The 27349-nt window shown below is 32.5% G+C and overlaps 4 protein-coding genes across 4 annotated transcripts in view; 1 reads left to right on the top strand and 3 right to left on the bottom strand.

Moving 5' to 3' along the window:
- The window catches only part of LOC144839830 (WD repeat-containing protein 75-like), a 40242-nt gene extending 18132 nt beyond the window's left edge, over positions 1-22110 (top strand). Inside the window, exons 12-17 of the mRNA XM_078695366.1 lie at positions 18017-18108; positions 18400-18486; positions 19261-19508; positions 19968-20105; positions 20255-20346; positions 20816-22110. Coding sequence (XP_078551492.1) covers positions 18017-18108; positions 18400-18486; positions 19261-19508; positions 19968-20105; positions 20255-20346; positions 20816-21044 — 886 coding nt within the window. The 3' untranslated portion in view covers positions 21045-22110. The remainder of the gene's footprint in view (positions 1-18016; positions 18109-18399; positions 18487-19260; positions 19509-19967; positions 20106-20254; positions 20347-20815) is intronic.
- LOC144841237 (uncharacterized) lies at positions 443-17097 on the bottom strand. The gene is made up of 8 exons (XM_078697495.1): positions 16961-17097; positions 16465-16601; positions 6222-6498; positions 5182-5440; positions 4089-4240; positions 3415-3596; positions 1126-1387; positions 443-731 (listed from the first exon to the last, which is right to left on the bottom strand). Exons 1-8 carry the CDS (start codon positions 17070-17072, stop codon positions 472-474), a joined length of 1641 nt encoding a protein of 546 aa, XP_078553621.1. The 5' UTR covers positions 17073-17097; the 3' UTR covers positions 443-471.
- On the bottom strand, positions 10587-13192 carry LOC144839867 (fibrinogen-like protein A). Its single transcript, XM_078695435.1, has 4 exons — positions 13091-13192; positions 12370-12506; positions 11516-11777; positions 10587-10952 (listed from the first exon to the last, which is right to left on the bottom strand). The coding sequence occupies exons 1-4, from the start codon at positions 13185-13187 to the stop codon at positions 10690-10692; spliced, it is 759 nt and encodes a 252-aa protein (XP_078551561.1). The 5' UTR covers positions 13188-13192; the 3' UTR covers positions 10587-10689.
- Positions 21740-25713, bottom strand: LOC144839888 (uncharacterized). Its single transcript, XM_078695461.1, has 5 exons — positions 25590-25713; positions 23679-23821; positions 22731-22832; positions 22304-22416; positions 21740-21876 (listed from the first exon to the last, which is right to left on the bottom strand). Exons 2-4 carry the CDS (start codon positions 23806-23808, stop codon positions 22331-22333), a joined length of 318 nt encoding a protein of 105 aa, XP_078551587.1. The 5' UTR covers positions 23809-23821; positions 25590-25713; the 3' UTR covers positions 21740-21876; positions 22304-22330.
- Positions 25714-27349: the final 1636 nt, after the last annotated feature.

Genomic DNA, 27349 nt, shown 5'->3' with positions numbered 1-27349 from the left:
AACTTCAGTTTGCATCAACTTTTAATTTTGTTTTCAAAATATTACATTTTTTTTATGAATAAAGATTTTAAAAAGCAGCAAGTATCAGGGGTTAAGCGGGACACATAATCAAAAAGCGGGAAACTGAGATGAAAACATTAAAATATAAATGTTCTCTTTACAACTGTAATTAGTCAATAAAGGATCAATATGCTAATAATATGGGTTTGTCTGGTCCTTTCACTTTTATTTTCTTCTTAGCAATCTCATAAAGATGAATTAGATATACAGCTACAAAATATGTATTTATTGTTATACTAACTATTAGATAATAATATGAATACAGTAATCATGGCTAATAATTGATGGGCCTAATAGAAGACTTTCCATAACTAATATACATAAATAATATTGTAACAAATAAATACTGTATTAAGTACTATTTTTGTATAAAATTAATTAATTAAAATACTAAAGTAATGAAATGTCTTCTTATGATGCTCTCTTGACCATCATTACTACCTTCTTTAAACTTTCACTACTTCTGAAACTACTCCAAATGATGCCATCATATGGAAATGTAATAGGTCCTGGTGTAAGGTATTGCCCATTCAGGTTTGATGTATAGCAGCTTCCGTACCACCAAGCACCTTTGGCATTCACAGCACAGTTAGTACCTGCCTCATGATTGTTTCTGTCAAAGGTAGAAAATGGTTGACCATTATAACTGACTTGGGATGTCAAAGAGTCACCTAAAGAAACAAAATAATAGATCACCATTAGTTTATATACTTAATCAATCTTTGATTGAAGTTTTGCATATATTATTTTTGACTGGAATGGACTACTTGGCAGTTTACATTTTCATACCTAAAGTTTTTTATATCAAGGACAGAGAAGGGTCAAATAAGCTCTAAGTTTCAAACACACCCAACAAGCAAGTACAAAAAGCAAGAATTTTCAAAAATATGTTTTGGAAATACTTTTTGATATCGATGATATATTGTTGAAAAGAAGTGAACATTTTTTTTTTTTTTTTTTTTTTTTTGGCCCGTTTTTCAGAAAAAAATACATTATTGGCCCTTATCACAATGCTACAAGGGTGTATACCCACTGTCACAAAGTTGAAATTGACAAAATACCAACCTGCTGTTCCTCTGTATCCACTGATTGTCAAAGTGTAGTCAGACTCTTCATTACCAATATGAAAGTGAGAATATTTTGCAACCCTTGTTTCGTTTAAGTGATCAGTCATCTCTATTAAGAGCTCATTATTCCCATCAGATGTTAAACGGTTGATTTGTTCATTACCAAGCCAGTACTCTGAGTTCACGTTTCCAAAACCCGCTTTGTAGGCTGCCCAATTGCGGTAGAAGTTTTCCGAACCATCCTCTCTCCGTTGTATGACCTGATAAAGAACAGAAACTTACTGCTTATGTAAAAACATTTCCAAGTTTGATATTGTAAGGGCGTGTGGCAGAGTGTGTTTTGGTAAAATCGGAATGGGATCAAGAATTCCAGACTAATACTCGTAGCTTGTGTTCTTTGGCAGGTGACATTGCTTTGTTTGCCTCTCGCCACCCAGGTGTAAATGGGTACCTCGTAAAGTCAAACACAATTGCGCTGAGTACTAGCTGCAAAATTATGGGAGTTGTCCATACATGTTTGATCCAATGACAGGGGTAATATTTGAAGCACTTAAGAGATTTGAGATTTTTAAGCACTACTGTATATGAGATTGATAGCGCAGGGTGTTGGATGTTGGACTATTGATCGTGAAACCGAGGTTCGAATCCAACTTTAGCCGCATTGTTTGTATCCTTAAGCAAGATACTTTACTTACGTTTGCCTCTCTCCACCCAGGTGTATAAATGGGTACCCGGTTAGATTAAGACACAACTTTGCGCTGATTACTAGCTGCATTATGGGAGTATGTTTCCATACGTGTTTGATCCAAAAAAATGACTAGGCTAATAATGTTCAGCGCTTAGAGGTTTCACAACATTAGGCGCTATATTAATCCAGGATATTATTATTATTGTTAAATCCAAATGCTGAATAGTTCAAACAAAAGAGTGAGCAAATTAAATACAGTCTTGTCATTTATTTTATAGCTCATAATAACAAACTGTAATTTAGTAGTAAAGTAAAATTTTATATCAGTATCGGTATCTTTATTTATATTAATTTAAAAAAATATAAGTGCCATGGCAAACCAAAAGTTGAATTGGTGCACTTATTTACAATTTGTTAAAATGCAGTAAAACATATTAAAGCCGTACATAAAAATATTGTAAAGGAAAAAAAACAAGAAAAAACAAAAGTATTTCAAAAGTTGTAGGTCACATAATAAAAAGATTGTGCCTTATGAATTGCTCCACATGCTGTAGCGTTGTGAATTACAATTTTCACTGGATTTTCACCTTAACAGCACTGTTCCTAGACTTGCCCCAAGTCTGTATTTTTTTTTTTTTTTTTTTTTTTTTTTATTTCGACCGCGATTTTTGTCTGAAAATACAGACTTGTGAAACACGTATAGAAATTGATTGCAGACCGCAAACATCCGATAAGAATGACGTAGGTTATCATACCGTATTTGGCTATATGGGGCGGGCGGTATGTAAATATGGATTTCGAATCAACCAATGATCATTTTGTTTCAAAATGAAAAAGATCGTGTACGTACAGTGCTGAATGTACGATCGAGAATGTTGAAATATAAAATCGTGTTGCCAAGTTGTTTTGTTTATTAATTGTTTAGTCCTTGGCCTAGGCCTCCTTCTTATGTCCTACTCAACTTGCACATCCTGCCAAATAAAACGCCAATAAGGTAGGCCTAGGCCTACATACCACCACCACCACACAGAACAGGACAGGGTCTGGGTGGGAATTAAATCAAATTATCTCCGCGTAATAAATGATCCATTCAGTGTTTGATTTGCGGAGAAGCTAGCCTATCATATATCAAGACGAGTTTTCATGTTCTTGGGAAAAATCCCATCAAATGTTTACCAGACTACTACTAGGCATATAAAATCATTTCTAGCCTTCAGAAACTTTCATCAATGTACCCAAGTACACATTGTCTAAACGTAACATAGCGCATGCGCATCATCTTAGTTGTTGAGTCTTTGAAATTCTGAAATATGAATATTAAAACAGTGTACGAGTGAGTAGCCAATCGCATGCAGCTGAAACTAGTCAACCGGATAATCGTATGCACCAAGAATTCTTGGTGTCAAACCACGTGACTTGTGCATGTTTCCCCAGACGGAGTATCCAAAATCAAGTAGTATACGTATGAAACGCCATATGTGCCAAAATATTTATCTTTTTACTAATATTAAGACAAAACTCCATCTGGAACCCAGACTACACTGTCCCTTATTAAATTATTTTTTTGTGTATATAACTTCTCAGCATTGCTTTACTTACTGTCCATCCGCCATCAGTCCATAGGTTATCTGTCCATCGACCATCTTTCCATCCAGTGTCCTGCTTCATGTAACAGTAGACAGTTAACTCTGGTTCTCCATCATGTGGCTGTATCACATATACACCACTTTGAGCAGAAGAATCTCTTTGTAAAATTTCACCACAGTCCCGCAAAGAACTTTCTAAACGGTTTTTGGGTTTTTTTGTAAAATATAAAAGAAATTTTACTACATGTAATAGTTTGGTACTTGGATACTGAGATACCTTTGACCTCTAATAATACCCTGGAAGGATTAGTGGTATCCAAAACTCTGTAACTTCTTTTCTGTTTTACTTTATTGTTTTAATCCAGCTTTTTGCTTATTTTATAAGCTTCTCTATTGATATCCAGACACAATGTTGTCATTTTTTCATTAATTTACCTTTTGATTTATTTATATCAAATAGTGTATAAATTATACAAGATAATTTAGTCATATTTGCTTTTATTTTGGTTTAACAATGTGAAAATTTAGCTTATATTTGTGCTTGTCTATCATTACTGCTCTATTCCATTCTCCACCTAGCTTACAGTATAAACATACTCCTTATTGAAGATGTAGAATTATAAGTTGAATAGTCATTTCTGCTCTATATTCTCCCTCATTTAGTTACTTACAAACATTTTTACTTACCTGCTGTACTGCATTCACAAATGTCAGGAACGTCTATTTGGCAACTGGAAGCCATCACAACCAGCGCACAACCAATTACTAACATTCTGCAATCCATTCTGTATCGCACTTGAAAGCTTCCTCTCACAATATTACTTAAGGTTATACTTTGTTAGGCCACAGTACAGTATGTTTCATATCAAACAAGTCTTCCATTTTATAGGCCTAAAATTTGAAATTACACAAAGAAATCCTTGTATAGTACTTCCCTATTTGTAGACTAAACATCACATGCTGGTTTCAATTCTTCTTAATTTATTATACTTTGAGAGTTGGTGTGGAAAAAAACAATACATTATGTAGTTATCAAAGATACATACTGTTAATTCCCCAGGATTTGTTGATTTTGATCATAGAAGAGTTAAATAATTTCACTCTTTCCTGATTTTGATATTGTTTTTTACCTTTGATAATATTGATATGCATCACGTTATGAAGCATAAAAAAGTATTTTCACTATTAACACCAGTGAAATCAAATGTATATTTTGGTGTTTTTAAAAAGATAATATGTACATAAACTAAACAAATAAAACCACCACAAAAATGTCTTTGAGATTTCATCATATATTTTCGCAGCTATCTTATTGACAGGAATTACTGAAATATGAAAAATATTGGATGTTGCAATGTGCTCACCCTGCCCTACTCCTTTCTTGCATGTGCTTTTGTATAATAACTTGCCATGAATATTGTTACCAAATACAGTATGACCAAATAAAGGGCCTGTTACATACAGCGGAAGCGGAATTTAGTGGAAGTTAGGGTGTGGATATTGCCATTGAAACTATAACACCCTCAAATAAATATGAATAATCTGTTAAAGTTTATTGTGTATATTGAAGATGTTTATTTATTGTAAGTTTGACATTGGGATTATACTTGGATAAAGAAAGAGAAAATACTAGGGGGTGGGATTATATTCGGTTATACTGTGTAGTAATAATTGTCTTACTATTATTAGTGTAGACTAAAATAGTAAAATATATTGACAATGTTTACTGGATTAATAAATTGTTTATTACTATTATTTTATAGTAATTCATTAAAGATACCGTGTTCTTTTAATCATCATCACTATTTTCTTATGACTGTACAAATAAGTTGGCTGTGCATAACTATACCAAGTGATGCCTATACCATTGCCAGCAGCAATAGGTCCTGGTGTAAAATAAGGCCCATTTAGGTTTGCATTCAAATTACGTCTATACCACCAGCCCCCTTTACCAGACAAAGCTAAGTTACTGCTTTTCTCATCATTGTCTCTATCAAACGTTGAGAATTGTTGCCCATTGTCGAATTCCATAGGGTTACCTAAAAAAATGTATCATTTTTATTATTATTTCATAACTTTATTTTAAATACATTTGTCTTCTTTGTATACTTCTTTTGTATCGCCAATATCGCCTGCCTCAAAAAAAAATTTTCGTCAAATATTGAGTTGGAATATTTTGTTTTATGAATGTGACCTTTTGTTCAAAACATTTTCGAAGATCACTGCATCATGCTGTACCCCAAGAATTTTTTTTTTTTCGAATATTTTCAGTGTACTACGCATGCAAGGGTAGATGTATTCTGGATTGTACTGTAAATTGTATAATTTGATGAAATGTGAGTCAAAGAAAGAAAATTTTCAAGAATAGAGCTGCAAGGTCTTATACTTTGAAAATGTATAAATTTGGAAAGAAAATACTGTAGGTCTGATCTTAGATACACCGCAACCAACTAGGGTAGTAAACAATGCTGTTGGACTACAGCTACATAGTAATTGCATGTTTTAGCTGATAGCTTCCAGGAATTTCCCTTTTAAAATTCCATCAAAAGTGGGATACTTGTGTGGAGGGTGGGGGGAGCTACTTGGCTACTCACTCTGCAAAAGAAACAGATTGTTTCCAAAAATAATTTCATATTTCCAAATATACTCAACATTTTTGTATAGGGCCTACAGTGATTACATTTTTATACCACCAGACAGAAAACATTACTTTAAAAAAACTCTATATAAATCTCTACTAAAATTTAAATTTGATCTCTTATTTAGCTTAAAATAAAATGTTTTGTGTCAAATGTATATTGATTAAAGATTTATACTAACTAGTAGTTCCTCTAAATCCATATCCTCGCAATCCAGTGATACTCATATTATAGTTAGAGTCCTCAGTACCAATACGAAAATGAGAATATCTTGCCAACCTCAGTACATTTAAGTGGTCTGTGATCTCTATTAAGAGCTCATAATCACCATCAGATGTTATACGGTGGATCTTTTCGTTACCAAGCCAGAACTCTGAGTGCACATTTCCAAAACCATCTTTGTATTCTGCCCAATTGTGGTAGAAATTTACCGAACCATCCTCTCTTCGTTGTATCACCTGATAATAATAATATTATCAAGAATAAGAAGTACACAACAACAAGTAATTGGCATAAACCCACCTAGACCCTCCCTCCTTTATATTATTACTTTTTTTTTCATAAAAATGCCTACAATACAGCTATTTGTATTTATGTTTTTGTATTATGCCCCTGAATTTTCTTTATTATTGAATTAAATACATGTGGATGCAGAAATGTTAATTTTTACTGTGCAAGTTTTAGGACTTCAGAATTGATGATAGGGTAAATATTATATGTTAAGAAATCAATTACTTTTTCTTGAAGCTCACAATTTTAATGAGATTGTCACTTTTTTTTTTTAGGAATTAACTATTCCCATAAGCCATAGCAATAGAAATTGTTACTTACTGTCCATCCTCCATCTGTCCATTCTCCACCTTGCTTCATGTCACAGTAAACAGTAAACGATGATCTTCCATCGTGTGGCTGTATCACATAATCATCACTTACCGCAGAAGGATTGTTTTCCAAAATTTCACCACAATCCCTAGACTTTCCTAAAATACAAAGTATTATAAGTTTTGATTTCTGATTACGCTCTCTCAGTATAGCACATAACCAGATCAGAACATCATGAGATGTTGACAACCATAAATGGACCCACTTTATTGTAAAGATCGTATTCCTGTTTGTTTCATACTGTTCAATGATACTGATAGTGTATTATAAGCACTAAATGTTCGTGCACCCTTATTTTTTGTTATTTTTCATTACAATGATTGTTTAAAAAAAGGGAGCGCACCAATTCACAACATTCTCAATGGCATGTTTGTTTAGTAGTTTACTTAGAACACCTTTTTTATTGTTTAGGCTTACATTAGAGACCATGTCAACATTAAGTAACTACATTTTGTTTATTTCTTATAAATTTAGGAAGCTATATTTTTTTTGTGGGGGAGGTGGAGGTAATCATATACTGTTTCAAATTGCAGTGTCTGCCTCATAAATTTGTACGTTGTAACAAACTCAAATCATACATTGAAAATAAGAAATATTGAAATATAAAAAAATGTAGATACATGTAACTGCAGTAAAATAATTTTGACATGATCCCTTTAATGTATTTTGCATGGTCATTATTATTCGTAATTTATAAAGCGCCTTTCCAAAGAAAGATCAAAGTGCTGTACAGAGTAATTATATACGGTAATCAATTATCAATTGTATTATAACATACAAGATACAAATGTTTAAAAATACTATTTCCCATGGAAATACCGTTTACACTAATCCTAGCCGAAGTCTAGCGCCAGTCTTCAATTTTGGTGATCGAAATGTATCTGGATGTGAGTGAGAGGTAACGGTTAACAATTTTAATCAGTGGTCTAGTTTATGCCGAAAACAGATTTAAGAAAAGCTGCCAAGATTGTTTTGTTTAAAAAAAATAGCATATTATTCTTGCTGTTAATTTCACTCATAACTAATCTACAAACATTTGTACTTACTGCATTCACAGTTATCAGAAACTGTTGCTGGGAGACAGGCAGCCATCACAACCAATATACAGCCAATTACTAACATTCTGGAATCCATTCTATCAAACTTGCAGCTTCCTCACATATAAATATAACTAACAGTAACACGGACAGCTATATTTTTTAGGCCACAGTATGTTTGATTCAAACAAGTCTCCCATTATATAATAGGCCTAACATTGCTCAAAGAAATTCATGCATAATTTTATACTTTCCTGTTTGTATAGTAAACAATACATGCTTGAATACATTCTTAATTTTTCATTGTTTGGGAGTTGGTGTGGAATTTCCTTTATATTATATTGTGATAAACTGAAATTAGTAACTATTTGCTGATTTTATTATTGTTTTTTAACCTTTGATATGGTATCATGATGTGAAGCATACATGGTTTTAAACTAATGTATGTTTCATTTAATATTTTACAGATATTGCTTGCTTAGAGGTTAAATATAAGATTTGACATCCCAGAGGGAATGATATTTTGTTCTAGGGAATATATATTTCCCGAGAACATAATATCATTCCAAAGGGGTTGTCAAATCTTATATTTTACCGATATAAAAGCGATATCTGTTATATTACATAGCCAAAAACAAGTTGAATATCTACTGCTGGGTCGGGTGTAGCTATGCCTCCTTTGTAATAAGCCTGCCTAGTTAGGCGTTGCATTCAGCTTACCTTGCGAAGAATAATATACAGATAATTACTAATTAATGATTCCTTGGCAATAAAATATTCACTTAGGCCTAGGTCGTTTAAATAAATTAACAGAAGAATTTCGATCAATATAAGCCTACATTAATGATAATATTATTATCAGGTAGGCCGAATAAATAATAAGTCGTCGTCTTAGAGGAGCCGAATCACCGGATTTTCAGCGCGCTGCGCGTACCAAGTAATAAATAACAAATGAGGGTGCTATGTATGCATAGTTTAAATACTTGAATAATCTCTTCAAGCAAGTTGCGTGGCGCAGCGTGTAAAACGTTGTCTCATATGATGTGGACAAATCATCACGAGTTCAAATCTCAGTAGATGACTTTTGTTTATTTATCGCCAAACGCGAGTGTTGCCACGCGAAAATTACTCGGTCAATATCATCGTACTCGAGGATATATACGATTTACGATCCTTGCAGCGGTAGTCATGTGATACAGTTTCAACCAATCATGTTCACGTATTTACATAGGCTATGTAATATAAACATTTATAATGCCATTATAATGTCACATAATAGATTTTCACTTTGACCAACAATACATTATCTGATGATGTTGATTGAAGGAAGTAATTATTATTGTTTTTGGATGAAGATGTTCTTTAAGTTTTCTTTTCCTGTCACGTCAGCCCTGGATAAAGTTGGTTATTTTTTCCCCATAGATTTTTGAATGTTATATTTTGTTACCTTTACTGTGGTAGGGAGATTATACCAATCATTAATGTATCTGTGTACAAATGAAATCTTCCTTTACATTATGTCCAGTCATGCTATTGTTTTACCTTTGAGAATATTAGTTTTTACCCCAAAAACTTGAACTGAACAAAAACTGGGACGATTGTGGTCAACTCACAGTCAAACCGCGCGATAGGACCTTGGGCTAGTCATTTTTAGTTGTCTAAATAGTGAGTATTTTATTTAACTAAAAAATGTGGACCAATGCAATTACAAGGATGGGAGGCTAGCCGGGAGTCGGAAGAAAGACTCGCATGTTTATAAATAAGAATATTGTCAAGCGTGTAAAAGACGAGTTCAATTTGACAATATTGGAGGGTGCGATGTACCTATACTTAAACCAAGGACCACAATAGCATGTCAGGTAATAATGACAGGATTACCTGCCCCTTCTATGACGTACTGGATACAATTCTTGGGGATTGCGCTATGTGAAAAAAGTAAACATGGCCTTGATCCAATCACGCTTCCGCCTAACAAATTGCATTGTGGTATATAATGACGCCATTCATAACGAACACACATGGACGGAACCGGTTTGATTGGAGTAAAAAATTGAGCTGCAACGCGATCTTTATTTATAAACAACTGCCGAAACCGGTTTCCAAGAAAACCGTTCTTTTTTTATTTTTCAATAGAAACAGGCCCTAATAAACCTCAGTAAAATCAAATTGTTTACTATAGATGCTGATGCACGATAAATTTTAAATAGCGCATTTTATGTTTAAATGAATTATATAAATAACTGTGGCCTCTATTGTTTGGTCATGCTTTTATTAAGCTATGGTTACAGTACCACAAACTAGGTACTACTATATTTGTAAAAAAATGAAATTTTAAAAATATTAATATAAAGAAAATATGGAATAAATTGCTGTAGTGTAAGATTTATTCACTAATTTTATTATAATAACATGATGACTGCATGATTAAAAGGTTTTTATGACAAATAAACACTAGTAAAACTTTTCAGTACACCATTTGATTTCAAGTAATGTTGTATTGGAAACACTTCTGAACTTTAGATTTCATTTCTTTTTCTTGGAATCACATTGTATACTGCAAACCTTTTAGTTTACTATTATTACTAAAATAATTAACAAGGTTAACTTTGAAACATTTATTGATTCCAATACAACACAATGAATTGCTAAAGTGGTAGATATAAATCCACATACATATTTGTATTGTATTGAGGGTCTACACAAGAATAAAATTATTTCTTGTCTTAACTCTTATGGTGCTCTCTTGACCATCATTACCGTCTTCTTTAAACTGTAAGCATTAGTTGACTTGAAATGATGCCAAATTATGCCATTATTAGTATTTCCAGAGGGAATAGGTCCTGGTGTGAGGTGAAGCCCATTCAGGTTTGAATTATAACAGCCATTGTACCACCAAGCACCTTTGAATTTCTCACCACAGTTACCACTGTACTTATCATTGTCTCTATCATACGTTGTAAATTGGTGACCATTGTGATTTGCCAAAGAGTCACCTAAACAAACAAAATAATAAATCATAATTTAATACTTTTTAAATCTTTTATACATATTTGCTCCATTGTGTTTGTAAATTACAATCTTGTAATGGTTACCTATATGCTAAAGGCAAATAACAAGAAAACAACATATCCCAAACACCAATTGATCAATTAATCCATAATAAGATTTGTTTTGTTAAGTACACATATCCACTATTGAGACAAAATAGTTTTATCAAATATAATTATATGATAATGTATGATAATCTATTATAATAATATAATATTAATTGTTAAATTATTATATATATTTTTATATAAAAATGTGTATGTAGATATTGTAGATTGATTTTAGAATTTAAATATTTACAGTTTTATTATGTTATTATAATATTATTTAGTTGGTCCACCACTGATTATTCATAATTATGTTCATGTTGTCACATGGTACAGATGGTTTACACCCACTCTATTTACACCCATTCGGCTGAAATATTAAATGTTAATCTTTTGCACATATTTACCTTAAAATGTGTTTTTAGGGTAAAACTAATTATATTGATTGAAGGTATACTAACCAGCTGTTCCTGTGTATCCATTGACTCTTATAGTATAGTTAGACCATTCAGTACCAATGCGAAAGTGAGAATATCTTGCAAACTTCATTTCATCCAAGTGATCAGTCATCTCTACTAAGAGCTCAAAATCCCCATCAGATGTTATACGGTTGATTTGTTCATTACCAAGCCAGAACTCTGTGTGCACATTTCCAAATCCCTTTTTGTATTCTGTCCAATTACGGTAGAAATTAACCAATACGTCTTCTCTTCTTTGTATCACCTGATATTGAAAATATATCAAACTTTTGTAGCACTGACAAACATTCCCTTCTACCGAGAAATATATATATACAGTATATATAAACATCACAGGCACAGAATAAATTCTAAACTGCCCGGTGATACACTGAAATTTAATTAATTAATTTGAAACGATAAAGATGAGGAAATCTGTGAGAATGAGAAAAAGTCCCTCCAACCAAGATTCGAACCCCGGACCTCATGCTTGATATGCAGATGTCCTAACCATTAGACCACTGGAGCTTTCATGGTATTGTTCAAACTTGATTGGATATTGACTCTTTAAAATTGTAGGCGTGCAGCGGAACAGCACTAGTCCCTCAATTGTACGCACGCGCACCAGAGATAAAATTGATACGATATATATTATTGTTGTAAAGAATTTACCAATAATGTTACTAGAAGTAGCCAATAATTATATTGTAGAATCTAAATTTTTACTGTGCATGTTTTAAGACTTCAGAGTTGATGTACACATTGTTGTAGTGCTTTGTTTTAAACATTTTTGATTCATATAAACCATAGCAATTAATATAATTACTATCTCATTCTCTGAATAAATTGGTACTCACTGTCCAACCACCATCTTCCTTCATGTCACAGTAGACAGTAAATTCTGGTCTTCCATCACTCGGCTGTATTACGTAATTACCACTTTGAGCAGAAGGATTGTTTTCCAAAATTTGACTACAGTCCTGGCTGAAACACTCTAAATAGACATTTTATTTAAATTTGAAAGTAAAGATAATCTTCACCACATTTAGTATGGTCTGTTTTTTCCTAATAGTAATACTGAAGAATCATACTATTATGCAATGTATTTCATTTGCTTATTCTATTTTTAAATGCCAAAGTTGATGTAACAAAATGATAGAAAGAGGTTAGATTAGAAAGAGATTTCTCTTGTGGAATTTAAAAGTAATATTACATCAAATATAGCAAAGAAGATCAAGCCCAGAATAAATTAATATTTTGATCAGATGTTCTCCAGGTAATTCTTATTGTTGTGGATATACCCAGTATATTGTGCAATTGAGATACAAAAACAAACAATAGGACAGGTATTTATTTCCATTCCTGTTTTATTGTTTATTCTTTTGTTTAATGTAATAGCATAGATATTGATAATGCAAATAATTATTATGAATAAATCATAACAATAATCCATTCTAGAGACAAAGAAGTATTAATTTGAAAATTTGAGTGGATATAGAGTAAATTTTGAAATCTGAAAAAAAGTCCTGAATTGCGGGCGACCATTTCTTCTTAACGTTTATCAACATGTGTACTTACTTATTGGGCATCCATGATTTTCAGGATCTTCTACAATTGGGTGGCTAGTAGAAATCACAAATAACATACAGCCAAATAATATTATTCTGGAATCCATTTTGTATCACACTTGAAAGCTTCTTCACACAATATTATAACTGACAGCTTACCTTCTAGTTAAAGACTATGTTTGATACAGAAAAGTCTCCAATATATAGGCATACTATACTTTAACAATGGAGAACTTTAAGGAAACATAAAGAAGAGTAAAAATCGCCATCGGAAGCAATTCTTTTGATATAATTGCTTTTTAGTTTATATCTTGTTTCAACTTAAGGAAAACATTCTACTTAAGGAAACATACTTCTTTATAGTAAGAGAGCAAACATCACATGTTGGAAGCAATCCTCTTTGTTTTATGGCATAAAATTCTCCCTTTCTTTCCCAACAACAATCCATTATCTGATGATGTTGATTGAAGGAGGTAATTATTATTGTTTTTGGATTAAGATGTTCTTTGTGTTTTCTTTATTGCTTTCCTGTCACGTCAGCCCTGGATAAAGTTGGCTATTTTTTTCCCATAGATTTTTATTACATTAATATTTTTACAGGCATCTGCGTACAAATGAAAGCTTCCTTACAGTATTTCCAGTCATGTTATTGTTTTACCTTTGATAAACCAGCCATACACATAGTTTACTATAGATGCTGATGCCCAATAAACTTTAAATTCTGTGTATAGATGAATATCTATGAATTATATTATTGTTTGGTCATCCTTTTATTAAGCCATCGTTACAGTACCAGAAACTAGTTACTACTATATTTGCAACAAATTGACAAATTCTAATATGTAATTTATTATATTAAATAATGATGTAGCACTCCAATATAATGTTAAAAGGTTTGTATGACAAATAAACACTCGTAAAGTAAAGTTTGCGGTACACCATTTGATTTCAATAGTGTTGAAATCGGTTGTAGCATATGAACAAATGAAACACTGCAACAAATTAATTTCTCAACTTTATTATTTCTTTTTTTTTATTTTCAGAATCACATTGTATACTGCAAACCTTTTAGTTCACTTATATTACTAAAATAATTAACAAGATTAACTGTGAAACATTTATTGATTCCAATACAACACAATAAATTGTGAAAGATTTTAACAAGTGGTAGATATAAATCCACATACATATTTGTATTGTATTGAGGGTCTACATAAGAAGAAAATGACTTTATTGTGCTCTCTTGACCATCATTACTGTCTTCTTGTAACTGTAAGCACCAGTTGTCTTGAAAAGATACCAATTTATTCCATTATGAGGATTTCCAGAAGGAATAGGTCCTGGTGTAAGGTACAGCCCATTTAGGGTTGAATAATAACAGGCATTGTACCACCAAGCACCTTTGTAAGACTTAGCACAGTTAGTACCATACATATCATTGTCTTTATCATACGTTGAAAATTTTTGACCATTGTGGTATGCCAAAGAGTCACCTAAACAAACAAGATATTAAATCATAATTGAATACTTTATAAATCTTTTATACATGGTATCACCACCCAACAGGGAACAAATTGCCATCCAATTTTTCTAGACCAGAATTTTCCGTAGATTACGAATCTAGAAGGTAATCGATCAGGATAGGAAGCTTTTTCGAGATATAAGGAGTGAAAGTTCAAAATTGACCAATTATTACAATTATGTAGTATAATCAGTTTATTGAACTCCAATTGAATACATTTGTATGGTTATAGATATCTATTCAGTCACCATATAGAAAAAAAATCTTTTGTGATTAAAGGTCAAATGTCAATATTGATCAATCACAAAATTTGCCTATAAAACCAAATAAAAACTAACATTTAATATCAAATGTGATGTTTTCTGATCCTGTTAATCAATCATACGCAATGTAAAAGACTACAATCATCAGTTGACATAAGGTCAAATGTTAAAATTTAAATTTTTTTTTCATAAAGTGGCTGAATAGATACCTATATTCATAAAAAATAAATTAGTAATTTACATGTTTACCAACCTGCTGTTCCTGTGTATCCACTAATTCTCAAAGTATAGTCTGACCACTCAGTACCAACACGAAAGTGAGAATATCTTGCAAACTTCATTACATTCAAGTGATCTGTGATCTCTACTAAGAGCTCAAAATCTCCATCAGATGTTATGCGGTTGATCTGTTCATTACCAAGCCAGAACTCTGAGTGCACATTTCCAAAACCCTCTTTGTATTCTGTCCAATTACGGTAGAAATCAACCAATCCATCTTCTCTTCTTTGTATCACCTGATAATGATAGAAAGTACTTGATAAAAACGACCTTTAAAAAGATTTTAACAGTCAACTGTGCATCTAATACCTTGTCCATAAGCTAGGTCAGCAGTGTGCCTTGATATAATGTTGTCTATTGGCACAAAGAACTACAGAAGGCACACAGTCGACTAACCGATAGAAACATCACATTAGACCCACTGTGTTGATAGAAAATAATAAATTAGGAAAAACGAAAAAAAAACCTTTATTTGGATGCACTGTCAATGATCGTGGCTATAGAAAATAATAATTTACATGCACAGTTGACCATGCCGATAGTCAAAATTCCAGACATATAGATTTACAATAGTTCCTACAGTAAAACTGATTGACTGACACATTTTAACAGACTCACAAACAAACATACACAAATGTAAACCTTCCTAGAGGTAAAAATAATTTTGTAATCTGTGACATGTATAATGCTAGACAACAGCGCGGGGGGATGTATAAAAATGAACTATAAGGTGGGGCAGGGGGCTGCCAAGGGCCCCAGGTCGGGGCCTGGCTCTTTGAGTAATTTATAGGTCGTTTCAATAGATTTCTAAGCTCATAAAAATTGTCAATTTTGCCTACGATTTTGTCTTTGTCTTTTATTATTCGGTTTAATTTATGAGCCTTTACATTCCACCAATGCATTCCAAAATCGCGCAGTCCATGCTAATGGCTAATGAGGATCATCATAGCAACGTTAAGCATTCCAAAACACAGTTTACCACAGGTGGATCCAAAGATCTGCCGCTCCGGAAGAATACAATTATTTCGGGTTACGCACTTTTTAGGCACTGGTCCTGATGCGCCACTGCGAAAAATCTATTCTTCTTACATACTGTATTTTCGGAAAATACATATGATAGGTACGTCATGCATGTCATAGAAGTCTTACTTTCCATTTCATTTCAATAATTTTATGATTTTGCTGTTGAAAAGTGACGGGGACAATCCCCCACTAAAAAATTATGGGAGAGGGGGACATGTACCCCTCGTCAACGACCCCCCACCCCAGGATCTGCGCCGGTGATGCTAGTTAATACCTAAAACATTCAATCTTACTTACTGTCCATCCTCCATCTTTCCTCATGTCACAGTAGACAGTAAATTCTGGTCTTCCATCACTTGGCTGTATTACGTAATTACCACTCGCAGCAGAAGGATCATTTTGCAAAATTTCATCACAGTCCTGGCTGAAACATTCTAGTATAAAGTTTATTTTATTGATTAAGAATGACAAATGCTATACTGATATTATAAAAATAAATGTAAACTCCAATAGCAATTTTATTATTTTCACAAAGATACTTTTCTTGAAGCAAAAGAGGTCTTGTTTGATACGTACACTTTAAAAGGAAAGATTTATAAAACAAACTATTAAAGCCTTAATACTTTTTATCTTCTAGTAATGTTTACATAATATGTATATCATTTATCCAATGATACCATTTTAAATTTTTTCAATAGCAACATTTCTGTATACTGAATAACTGTTTTATTATTGATCTATTTCTTTTTCTAAATTTGGTGTTTTCTACCTAAAGTAGTACAATTCAACTTACTTGGAGGGGGACACACATCCTGACTTTCAGCTTCTTCTGTCTGGTCACATGTAGCCAGTACAACCAACATACAGCCAATCACTATTGCTCGGAAATCCATATTGCATAACATGACTCAATACAATTGGAAGTTTGAATTTGTTTTATCTAAATTAGAAAAGAATGAGAGAATTCATTATAAATATCATGGGTTTAATATTGTTTGCCAAAAAAAAACAACCAATAATCACCAGCCTATAATTAGTGAATGGAGTCGAAACTCTGAAATTGTAATAATTGTCAATAAAAATACTTCAACATTTATTTAAAGTTTCTACATCTATCTAAATTGATATATAAACAGAAATGTAATACTGTACTTACAACTGTCACGCTTTCAATGTTCTCTATACAATAGCAAAGTGATGATCTTCTCCGGTCCCGCACACAGTATAGTACAGTATTGGAACAACTTCTCTTTTATAGAGGTTGATTGGGGAACCATCCAGATGTTTCCTAACCATAATCACATTCAAATTAAAAGGTTTATCAAAGTTTGTCTTTGTAATCTGAATGTTACAAATTACATTATGGTTCACAGTATTTGAATATCTATCCAAAGTTTGTTTAATTGTAGTACCTAATTGATTCGTGAATGAGATAAATTGTAACTGGTAAACATTTGTGACAGGATTGTGGATTTTTAAAGAAATAATTTGTTTAGCTAATTGATTCGTGAATGATATTAAATACTTTTGTTTCGTGCAAACACTCAAGGCAGGATGATAAACCTTTTTTGCAGTACCAGACATTCAAAGCTCTGGGTGTTCAAAAGCGGATCATATTCTATTGATTTTCATTCATCTTTTATTGGTCTTATTCATATAAAAATCAAAAAAATCCATAAATGTTTAAAAAAATAGAAAAGAAAGTTTAAAATTCAAAGAATGTTTGATAAGATGCTTTTGAGAATACAATACGGTAGCAAATTTAGCCATGTTGACATTTGACAGAGAATCATAAGAACTATAAAGTTGTCGATCATTTCAATATAGTTTTATTATATTTTTCTTTCAGAAAGTTGCAATTTGGACATGGTGAATGTTCACATCTGCTAGTCTCCACTACAGCCACTATAATGTGTGTTTGGAACCTTCTTACATGCTCTAGTGAGTTTTTAATCAATATAGTCAACTTAACGAAAAACTGTCTTTGGATGACCAAATAATAATATGTGGTTTGTGTTGAAGTATATGAATTTTATATTAGGCAAAAATAGATCATATGCCTGCATTCCACTTAAACTAAATTGTTTTTACATAAAATCACAAAATGATGGGTTAATCAGAAACACAAAGATTACATTTGACGAAACTTTTCTGGCTAGCTTGAGAAACATATTTTATGAAATGTAAAAATAAAAGTGATCATGTTATATTCATTGTGGGTTTTTTTTTCAGTGAGTTGGAATGTCTGTATGGATGTGTCTATTCTACTTTGTGATCCCTTATCACAATACTGGGTCGCAATTGATTCTACAAAAACATGTGAGTGTTTTTTTTTTATTAAAGACATTTAACAAAACTATGCAATTCTCCTATCTGGCAGACTTAATCCGTATTAGGAAATAATTATAGTTAAGATTCTAATTACTTGTATGTTCCTCAATGACATTGCTTCCTCATAAATTCCTTCCTCAATATTTTATTATTTCAGTACCGTAAAACCTCTAAAAGAACACTCAACCCCCCCCCCCCCCCCCAAATTTGTGTCCACTGACAGCAATCGTCATCACGTGTAGTAGTATATTGAGAGATTATTAAAGGGGGCAAGTTAGTATTTATAGCTTAGATGCTATGGGTCTGTTGCCGTAAGCAATAATGAAGGATGTTTGTCACTAGACATAACACCTTCGTGAATGACCAAGTCTTTGAGCGAACATGGCCATGACAAACATAGCGCTACGCATAAATAAACTTACAACTTTTGACCCAGAGAACATTGCCATGATTTAGCTAAATTGTGATTGCTGATTGAAACGAATTTGCCACTTTTGTCCCAGTGTGCACATCACCTTTGTCGTTGAATGGGCGAAAATGAACGAGTGTTTTAGATTCTCAATTTGTGGTTGAGTTGTTGACAGGTTCTTTTTGGTTGAAAGAGGACATGATAATTTGTTGGGCCCCAAAGGTGTCCCCTTAAAAGTGGTTTTACTGAATTCTTTTTACAATTCTAATTTAATATTTACATTTTACTAAATGTTAACAATGGTAAAATTACTTTATGAAAACATACAAAGTAAATTGATTTCTACATTTCAGTATATGTATTTGAGGCAAACAGTCCAAAGCCAGTTGCAACTTATCAGAAGTTTTTTAAAGGTCAAATTATCAGTGGAATATTTATTCCTCGTCTTCACCCACTGTCAGAGGCAGAAAGAGAGAATGAAGATGTATTCCCATGGCTACAGAGGTCACAACTATACATGATGACAAAAAAGCAAGAATTGTACACAGTTGTTAGTAAACAAGAAGCTGAGAGGGAGGAAAAGAGGAATGCTCAGAGAGTGGTGAGTAACTAGGTGACATCATTGTGATGTAAACAGGGCAGGGACTCTATAAAATGACACTCTCTAGTTGTAAAATACCTCACACATCCAAAAGGAAACACATGTCTCACCAGCTACAAAATTGGAAATAAACTCATACACTTAACTAAGTCTCAAATTAGGTTTAGGTAGTGATTCTGCTTTTGGCCATGAGAAAAATCCTAAAAATCAGACACTGATCACTGTCAGGATTTGAATTTAGGACCCAGTAATTTGTAAACAAGCATGTAGTTATCAAGCTAAACGCATACATTGTAAACAAACAACATTTTAATACATACTTAACTTATACAAATACGCATAGCATGGGGAATAAGGTCAGACACTATAAAGCATACATGTATTATCCAATGTATGTTTATGCTATAAAATCAAGAGGATTAAAATTAAATTTGATAATCAATGTATATTCATTTTCAGCAAGGGATTCAAGAAAATCTACCGGCAACTCCTTTCAGCTTGTTAATTGAACAAAATAAGGAACGAACATTGGATGGGAAAGAAAGAGTAGAATCTGCCAAATTACATGGCAACCCAAGTTCAGATGCTATTAGAAATGTGAGTTTTTATATTCCAAGATATTTAATATTTATCGGACCTGTCAATGTTATTATTTACACAATCTATAAAATATAATATGTAATTTAAATTTATTGAGGTCTAGGAAAAACTATTAACATTATGTAAAAATGTATTTTTCTACACAGCTGTTGAGTGCACCTGCTCACGTGTTGCCTCCAGTGCGGACATTATGCAGCTCTTTCATCAGGGCTCACCTTCCCAAGATGCATCAGGACAGGTTGAGTTTTGACTTTCTTACTAATCTTTTATTTTTTTATTGAATATGATTTATAGGCAGTGGTCCTTGGACAACTATGAGCCATTGAATTATATAGTAAATATAGATAAAATTTGGTGCACAAAAGGAAGTTACAGAATCTAAAATTAGAATGTATGTACTGTGATGATAGTTATGTGGTGATAGTGGTAAAGATCCCAGATCATCTTTATTATAAAAGAACTTCAGCAGGACTGGCTCATATTGGGGTTTAAATCGTTAAGTTGTACTAATATAAATGGGTTATTTTAATCATTATCCTATTCACGGTTATTGTCAACACTCTGGTGAAGAATAAACAATTTTTGATGGGGGAAAATGAGATTTCCAATCCCTTTCTCGTTTCCTTGCTAAAATAAAAACCATATGACAATAAAATTATCATTATATAATTTACCATAAATTAACCTAAGTTTATTTTTTATAACAGTGATGAAACAGATATGGAAATAAGTGATAATGACAGCGAAGAAGATGAAAAAAAAGATGAATCGGAATCGGATGAAGACATGCCAAAGAAGAAGAAAAATGAAGAAGCTGACAGCAATGACTTTCAGACTTTAAGTATTGATGATAAGGAATTGAAACGGCTATCAAAGCTCACGTTAACAGATACACAGTGGGTCGGGGATTTACTTAAGGAGGAACTTAAAAGTTAAACATTTATTGATTTTTTTCTTATTTTTAGATTTTAGTAGCCTATCGTTTTTTTTTTAAACATTCTCAATTTTGATGACATGTTAAAAGGCTCAGGATGGATGAAACAGACAGTACAGTCAGACTCTTGTGTGTGAACAGTACCTCCACACGCCATATCAGCCACTCTCAATGGAGCTTGCTCTTGGCCCATTAAACTAATCACAAACAAGCATATGGACTGGCCTGTGATCTAATTTCATCTGCCTCGGAAAATATATATTTGTATTTTCTCTTCTAAGTCAGAGAAAAAAATCCATTAGTTACCATTAAGCATGGTTCCCACTAGCGACGCAACGTAATGCAACCAACGCAAAGAAAATCCCCTTCCAATAATTGTGTTTGCGTGAAAATCAATCGTGAAATCAAACCTGCGATTTTATTGCGTCGTCGGTTCCCACTTGTGATTACGCAATACATCACTTTGCGTCCATACGTCGCTGCGTTGTGTTCTAGTGGTTGTTAATAAAATAAGTTATATTTGTTTTATGATATATGAAATTATTCAGAGGATCTTCTTGTATAAATAGCTAAAATTCAACATCTTAATACTTTTTAACAAATACCAGCCATAATACGTTCTACTTTTTTGCTGTTTTATTGTCCAAATATAGTACTACAGTATATTCATTTTTATTAAATTAGGCTTAAAATTACATAAAAATGTGACAATACTGTAACACAATTACTGATATAAGAAATGTGTTATTAAATTAGTTATGAATATTGATGTCACATCAATATGATGTAGTTTTTCATAACATGAAGATTATAGAAGTAATCAATCTCTTGTATCTGAAAAAAAAAAATATGCTATTAAAAATCCTAATAAAAGATTCTAGTTACCAAGCCTAGAGTAATTCGTTAGGCATACCTCATTATTTTTTGTATATTGACATTGTTGTTACCACTTTTTTTTTTTCAGCCAGCAGGTGATCGGATATAGCGATAAAATTCACTAATTTGACTCGTGTATGACAATGTCAGACATGAACATAAAATTATATGAATAAAGTATTTTATATTGTGTGTCTCTTTGTAAAACAAGTCAGCGTTTCAATTTTTGTCTAAAAAAAACGTGCATTAGTGTTATACGTATGAAACGCCATATATGCCAAAATAATTGTCTTTAATAAATATTGGGTTGAAACATGGTTTAGAACCTAGACTAGTTGTGCTTCTGAAAATGGAAACAACTTAATCAATATTATAATCAACTTACTTGTTGGTGTAAACTTAATTGGTCAACTTAGTTACATATGTAATGGCCGCCTCCATAGTTTGTGCACTGTGCTGCTTGGTTACCACACGCGCTCACTATGTTGTCACATGGGTCTATCGTGAAAGAAAAATGAAAGTACTAATGCTTAGTTCCCACTAAAGAAGCCACACAACGACGCAAGTGCAACGTAGGCCTAAGTGATTTAACTAATCTCAGGCGATGGATTATTTGAACTGTCGGTTTTCATTGGTCAACTTTCTTGCGTCTCTAGTGGGAACCAAGCTTAATAAGACTAAAGAAAGTAAAAGAGTACAGTAACCTGGACGTTTCTGATCTATGGTTAAGGCAGTGTTTCGTCACACGCCAGGTTCAAGTCACTTACAAAAAACATAAAGCATTGATGCGTGTGCATGCTTGCTTTACTTACCGGAACTTTTCGAGCAAAAGGTTGTTTTCAAACCAGTGATAAACGCTCCAGAGTAGCAGTATTGTCCTGATGGACATGGGTTGCCAACACAATAATCTCGCTCTGAATAGAAATCAACAACTTTAATGTCCATATTATTGTTAGAGAAACTTTGACTATGTTTAGTCATTAGCTAGTTTGTCCTACCCGACTTAATCCAGGACTAGAAGTTAGTCCTCAAGAATACGGGCTTAATTGTGTAAATGAAAAATGAGTTGTGAAAGAAAATTGAAAATCAATCCAATAATTTGTAATTATTTTCAATCTGTTAATAATAAAGTAATACATTATACTGTATATTAAATTAATCTGTAACAGAGTAACAGTATTGTAATCGTCGTCGTCATGTCGATTATTAGGCCCATTTATACTATACTATAGTACAGTAGGCCTACTACAACTAGATAAATATGATTTTTTTCTTACATAACATGCACAAAAGAAATTTCATGAAAAAGAATAACCATCTATGCTGCCTTTGATAAAAATAATATGTTCACGTCATGATTAGTAAGAGTAATAATACGTCACAATACTATTTCATTGTTATTTAATTATCATGACATCATTGTATGCACCCGATTCTGTATCTGTCACGATATACTATCTGACTCACTATCGCAAGTAATTTAGTCTAGAAATGAGCCAGCTGTATTAAGTACTTTTTAAATACATTCCAGCCCTCACGCAAAATGAAAGCTGTTTTATGCTGTACCAGACGAAAGGACCCTAATTAATGTGCTGACTAGACTATTCATCTCAAAGTTTGCAAATTAGAGAGGTTTTTCTACTATTTCTACTTTATTTTGTCTAATTTCTGCTCAAACTCAAATGGCAACTCTTTTAAGTTAATTTGGTCGTTCTAAATTAAGTGTCTGTTCTACTACTGTGGTGTAGTGTAGTACTCACTTTTCAGCTCCCGTATTTGCATTTCTTCAATGTACTCATCCAGTAAATCTCGTAAATTGTAAGTTGGACTGGTTAGAGCCACTCCAACGCAGAGGGCGATACAAATCAGTAAAAGACTAGCTCGAGTCATATTTGTTGTCAATCTACAAGAAGATATTTGACATTTATGTATTTTTATCTTTATTTTATTAAACAATTGTAATTATTGACAAGTAATAATAACTTTCAAATATTCACAGTATCATTGCCACCTTTGTCCCCGCACCTATTTTCCGAACTGTTTGGTAGGCCTAGCTAGACTGGTGAATGAGAAAATGAAAAAATAACGGAACGTGCACAAAGGCGTAATACTCTACTACGCAATAATAAAAGTAATGTCTTTAAGAGGGTAACTTTCAGTTTATCCAGTGGGTTAACATATATTCAGGGGCCGTCTTTAATAATCAATAACAGCAATCGTCATCAAATCATAAAACAGATTTCTCCGGTATTCGGCTCATGAAAAATCTTTTTATTCAAGTCATGCTACGTCATTTCAGTCTTCTCTTTGGACAAGATCATGTCATTTTCATTTGTTATTTGTGAAAAGTATCTTTCAGTATTCTCTCAACAATGTTAAGCTCAGTCTGCACTATCAAACGTACATAACATTTGATAGTGTAGACAGAGCTTAAAATTGTTGAGATAATACTGCCACATCACACCTTTTTTTTATTGTGTAGACAGAGATTTAGTAAGAATTTGAATATAATGATCAAGTAGTTACATAAAAATCATTTTCAATTATAAACTTTCACGTATAAAATTCACTGAATATGAAACCTTTCAAAGGGTCAATAAACTTCTCATGCACCGACCTATTTCAAATATAATCACAACCCTCCCACACACACACTGTATTAAGCCCAAGTCAACACTGAAGCACCAGTTTCCATTGTGTTCAAAGGCCCACCCTTGTTTGTCAAATATCTTGTAATACGCAACTAAAGTAGTTCTGTTAAACAGGTTTGTTGTCCAGGTAGATGAGGTCAAGATGTTAAAGCATTGTACTTTTGTCTTGTACTCTGCGCAAATATTTAAAAACTTCTTTTGTCAGAAGACGCCTTATTTTGAATTAAATTTTTAAAATTGCATAAATTTAATCAATATAATAAGGCTTAAACATTTGATAAAAACATGATTGCCAAATAAGTTTGTTTACAATTTGTGAAAAGTGGAAAACAATACAAATAATTTCAGATGCTATGTATGTTTTAGTGTATTACAAATCGACGTAGAAATACTACACTATTGATGTTTTTATGGAAAATTGTAAATTTCTGGCATTAAAGTGTGTTTACACCTATTATGGATTAAAGAATCTTTCGACTTTCCCCTTTCTTTAACGATTTAATGCTACTGATTAAAATAAATATTAACAATATTTACAATATTTTTTTCATAAAATATCATACATTAAATTTATTATTACCTAGGAAATGAGCTTGACAATATAAAGTAAAATTGATTGTTTCTAAATATTAGGATAGATTTTTTCCTCTGATGAATGTAAACTCTTTGACTCCTATCATCAGAACATCCTAAATCAGGCCTTAATTTACGTCGATCTTCATAGAATTTTGCAATAAGCACGAATACATAAAGTTTGTACGCTAACAACGCTTAAATCGCTGTTAAAAAATAATAGGCATACACAGTGTAAAGTGTCCAGTTCAACCTCCCATATAAATATATCAATTCAATTATGAATTAATAATAAAATAAGTTTGACACAGTGATCAGCGGCGTCAGAATATATAGAAGATATTGATGTATTGTTTTATGTTTCAAAGCTGTTAGTGGCGGTAATTATCGCTGTTGGTTTTGATTGAATCAAATAAAAATAAAATAAAATATATTGTTAGTACTTACCACGTGTAATACGTATGAGTTCTTCACTGAATAACTTGAAGAATGTGGTTTGGGTTTGGCAGATTAACTTCTTATAGAGAATTAATGTTTACTTTGTACGCTTTTCTTATTTTAATGAGTTTAGTATATTTACTTTCAAATACAGTGATCTTTTATCATTTTTGTGACTTATGTTTGCCGACTAATTCATGTTTGTGTTTAGTTCTCAAGATGTTTTACTGAAAGGGTGGTGAACACAAACTGTTTGTTAGGTCACTCGAAAACTTTCTATGGGAGTGCAGTCCTAGGCTTTTGCTGTCGACACTGGCTTGGGCCAAGTCTTGGAAGACGTGCCAAATACTTGCTCTTTCGACATAACTATTATGATACAATTCACTAATATAAACTCACTGATTTTAATTGTTGATGCATTTTTATACATACAAGTACAAAATCTGTGTAAATCGGGAAAAAAATCAAATATGATATATTTATGTTAAACAAACTTTAAAGTAGTAAAAAATCAGCAATTCATATTATATTTCAACACTATAGTAACAAATCAGCAAATTATATTGTATTTTAACACTAGTAGTATTCCTGTACGATACAAAGTTGATTTTGGAATCAAGTGTAACGCAAGTGGATTGATAATGCATAATTTGCATATTTTTTAGTCAGGTGTGCCATCGTGTAAAAACTACGCTATAGAATCATTAACCGGTACACTTCGCATCAACCTTGTTTAAGGGAAGCTTAACCGCCAGACAATATTGCTACGATTGTAAGTAATATAAACATTATGTATATTTTTCATCTAATTATAATGTGACAAACATGTATGTATTGTACTATTTCTATGCTAAACACACTGTTACCGCAGCTCGTCTGTGTAAATTGACATTTATACTGTATCTTTCATTAAGCATGTTCACCATTGTTGTTGGCTAAGACCTATACTTCATATAGAAGAGTTCATTGTGTTTTGACTGTGTTAAAAGACAGTTTATGTGATTTGTTTAAAATGTATTGTTCTTCCATCGCCACACTCATCATTCATGATTAGCATTAATAATAGAACCTTCTCCCATCCCCCTGCAAAATATCTTAAATCCGGCCCTGATAGGTAGGGCTGTTTTGGACATTTAACGATTCAACTAGGACCTACAATATATTGAAATTTGCAATAGGCTATAAAGAAAATAAATTCAAACAACGCTTAAATCTAAATACTCTGAATGAAAATTTCAACCGATTATTAAGTTCATTCATTTAATATCAATTCGTGCTAATCAATTCTGAACTAACAGTAAAATAAAAGACATAGGCTACATTAACAATTAACGAAAAGCAAAATCAAAATAAGAATACTGAATGGTATTGTAAAGTGTGTTGGGTAGTCGGAAATTTAGCTTTTTATAGATATTTTTTCCTGGAAATCTATTAGTCATGACCACATTACACATTGTTAACAGAACGTGTATAACTATGTATAGAAATCCAGTCACATTGCTGTTTGGCAAAAACCGGACTTGGATGTCAGTAAGGTTACAATGGTCTCCATGTCAATGTACAGAGTTGTACGGCGAGTTAAGCCGAATCAACAATGGTAAGTCTGGCTGTATGTCAGATCGATTACTGACATTTTAAGTAAGGGGGTCAAAATACAATATTGATTGTAATCTTTCAATCTTTTTCAAAGTTTAATTTCTAGTAGACCAGTTTCAAACCTCGGCAAGGTCATGCACCTTCTTGATAAACTATTTGCCGATGTTGTGTCA

Source organism: Antedon bifida, chromosome 4, assembly GCF_963402885.1.
Source record: "Antedon bifida chromosome 4, ecAntBifi1.1, whole genome shotgun sequence".
Taxonomy (NCBI): Eukaryota; Metazoa; Echinodermata; class Crinoidea; order Comatulida; family Antedonidae; genus Antedon; species Antedon bifida.
This window is presented reverse-complemented; position numbering and strand designations above follow the sequence as displayed.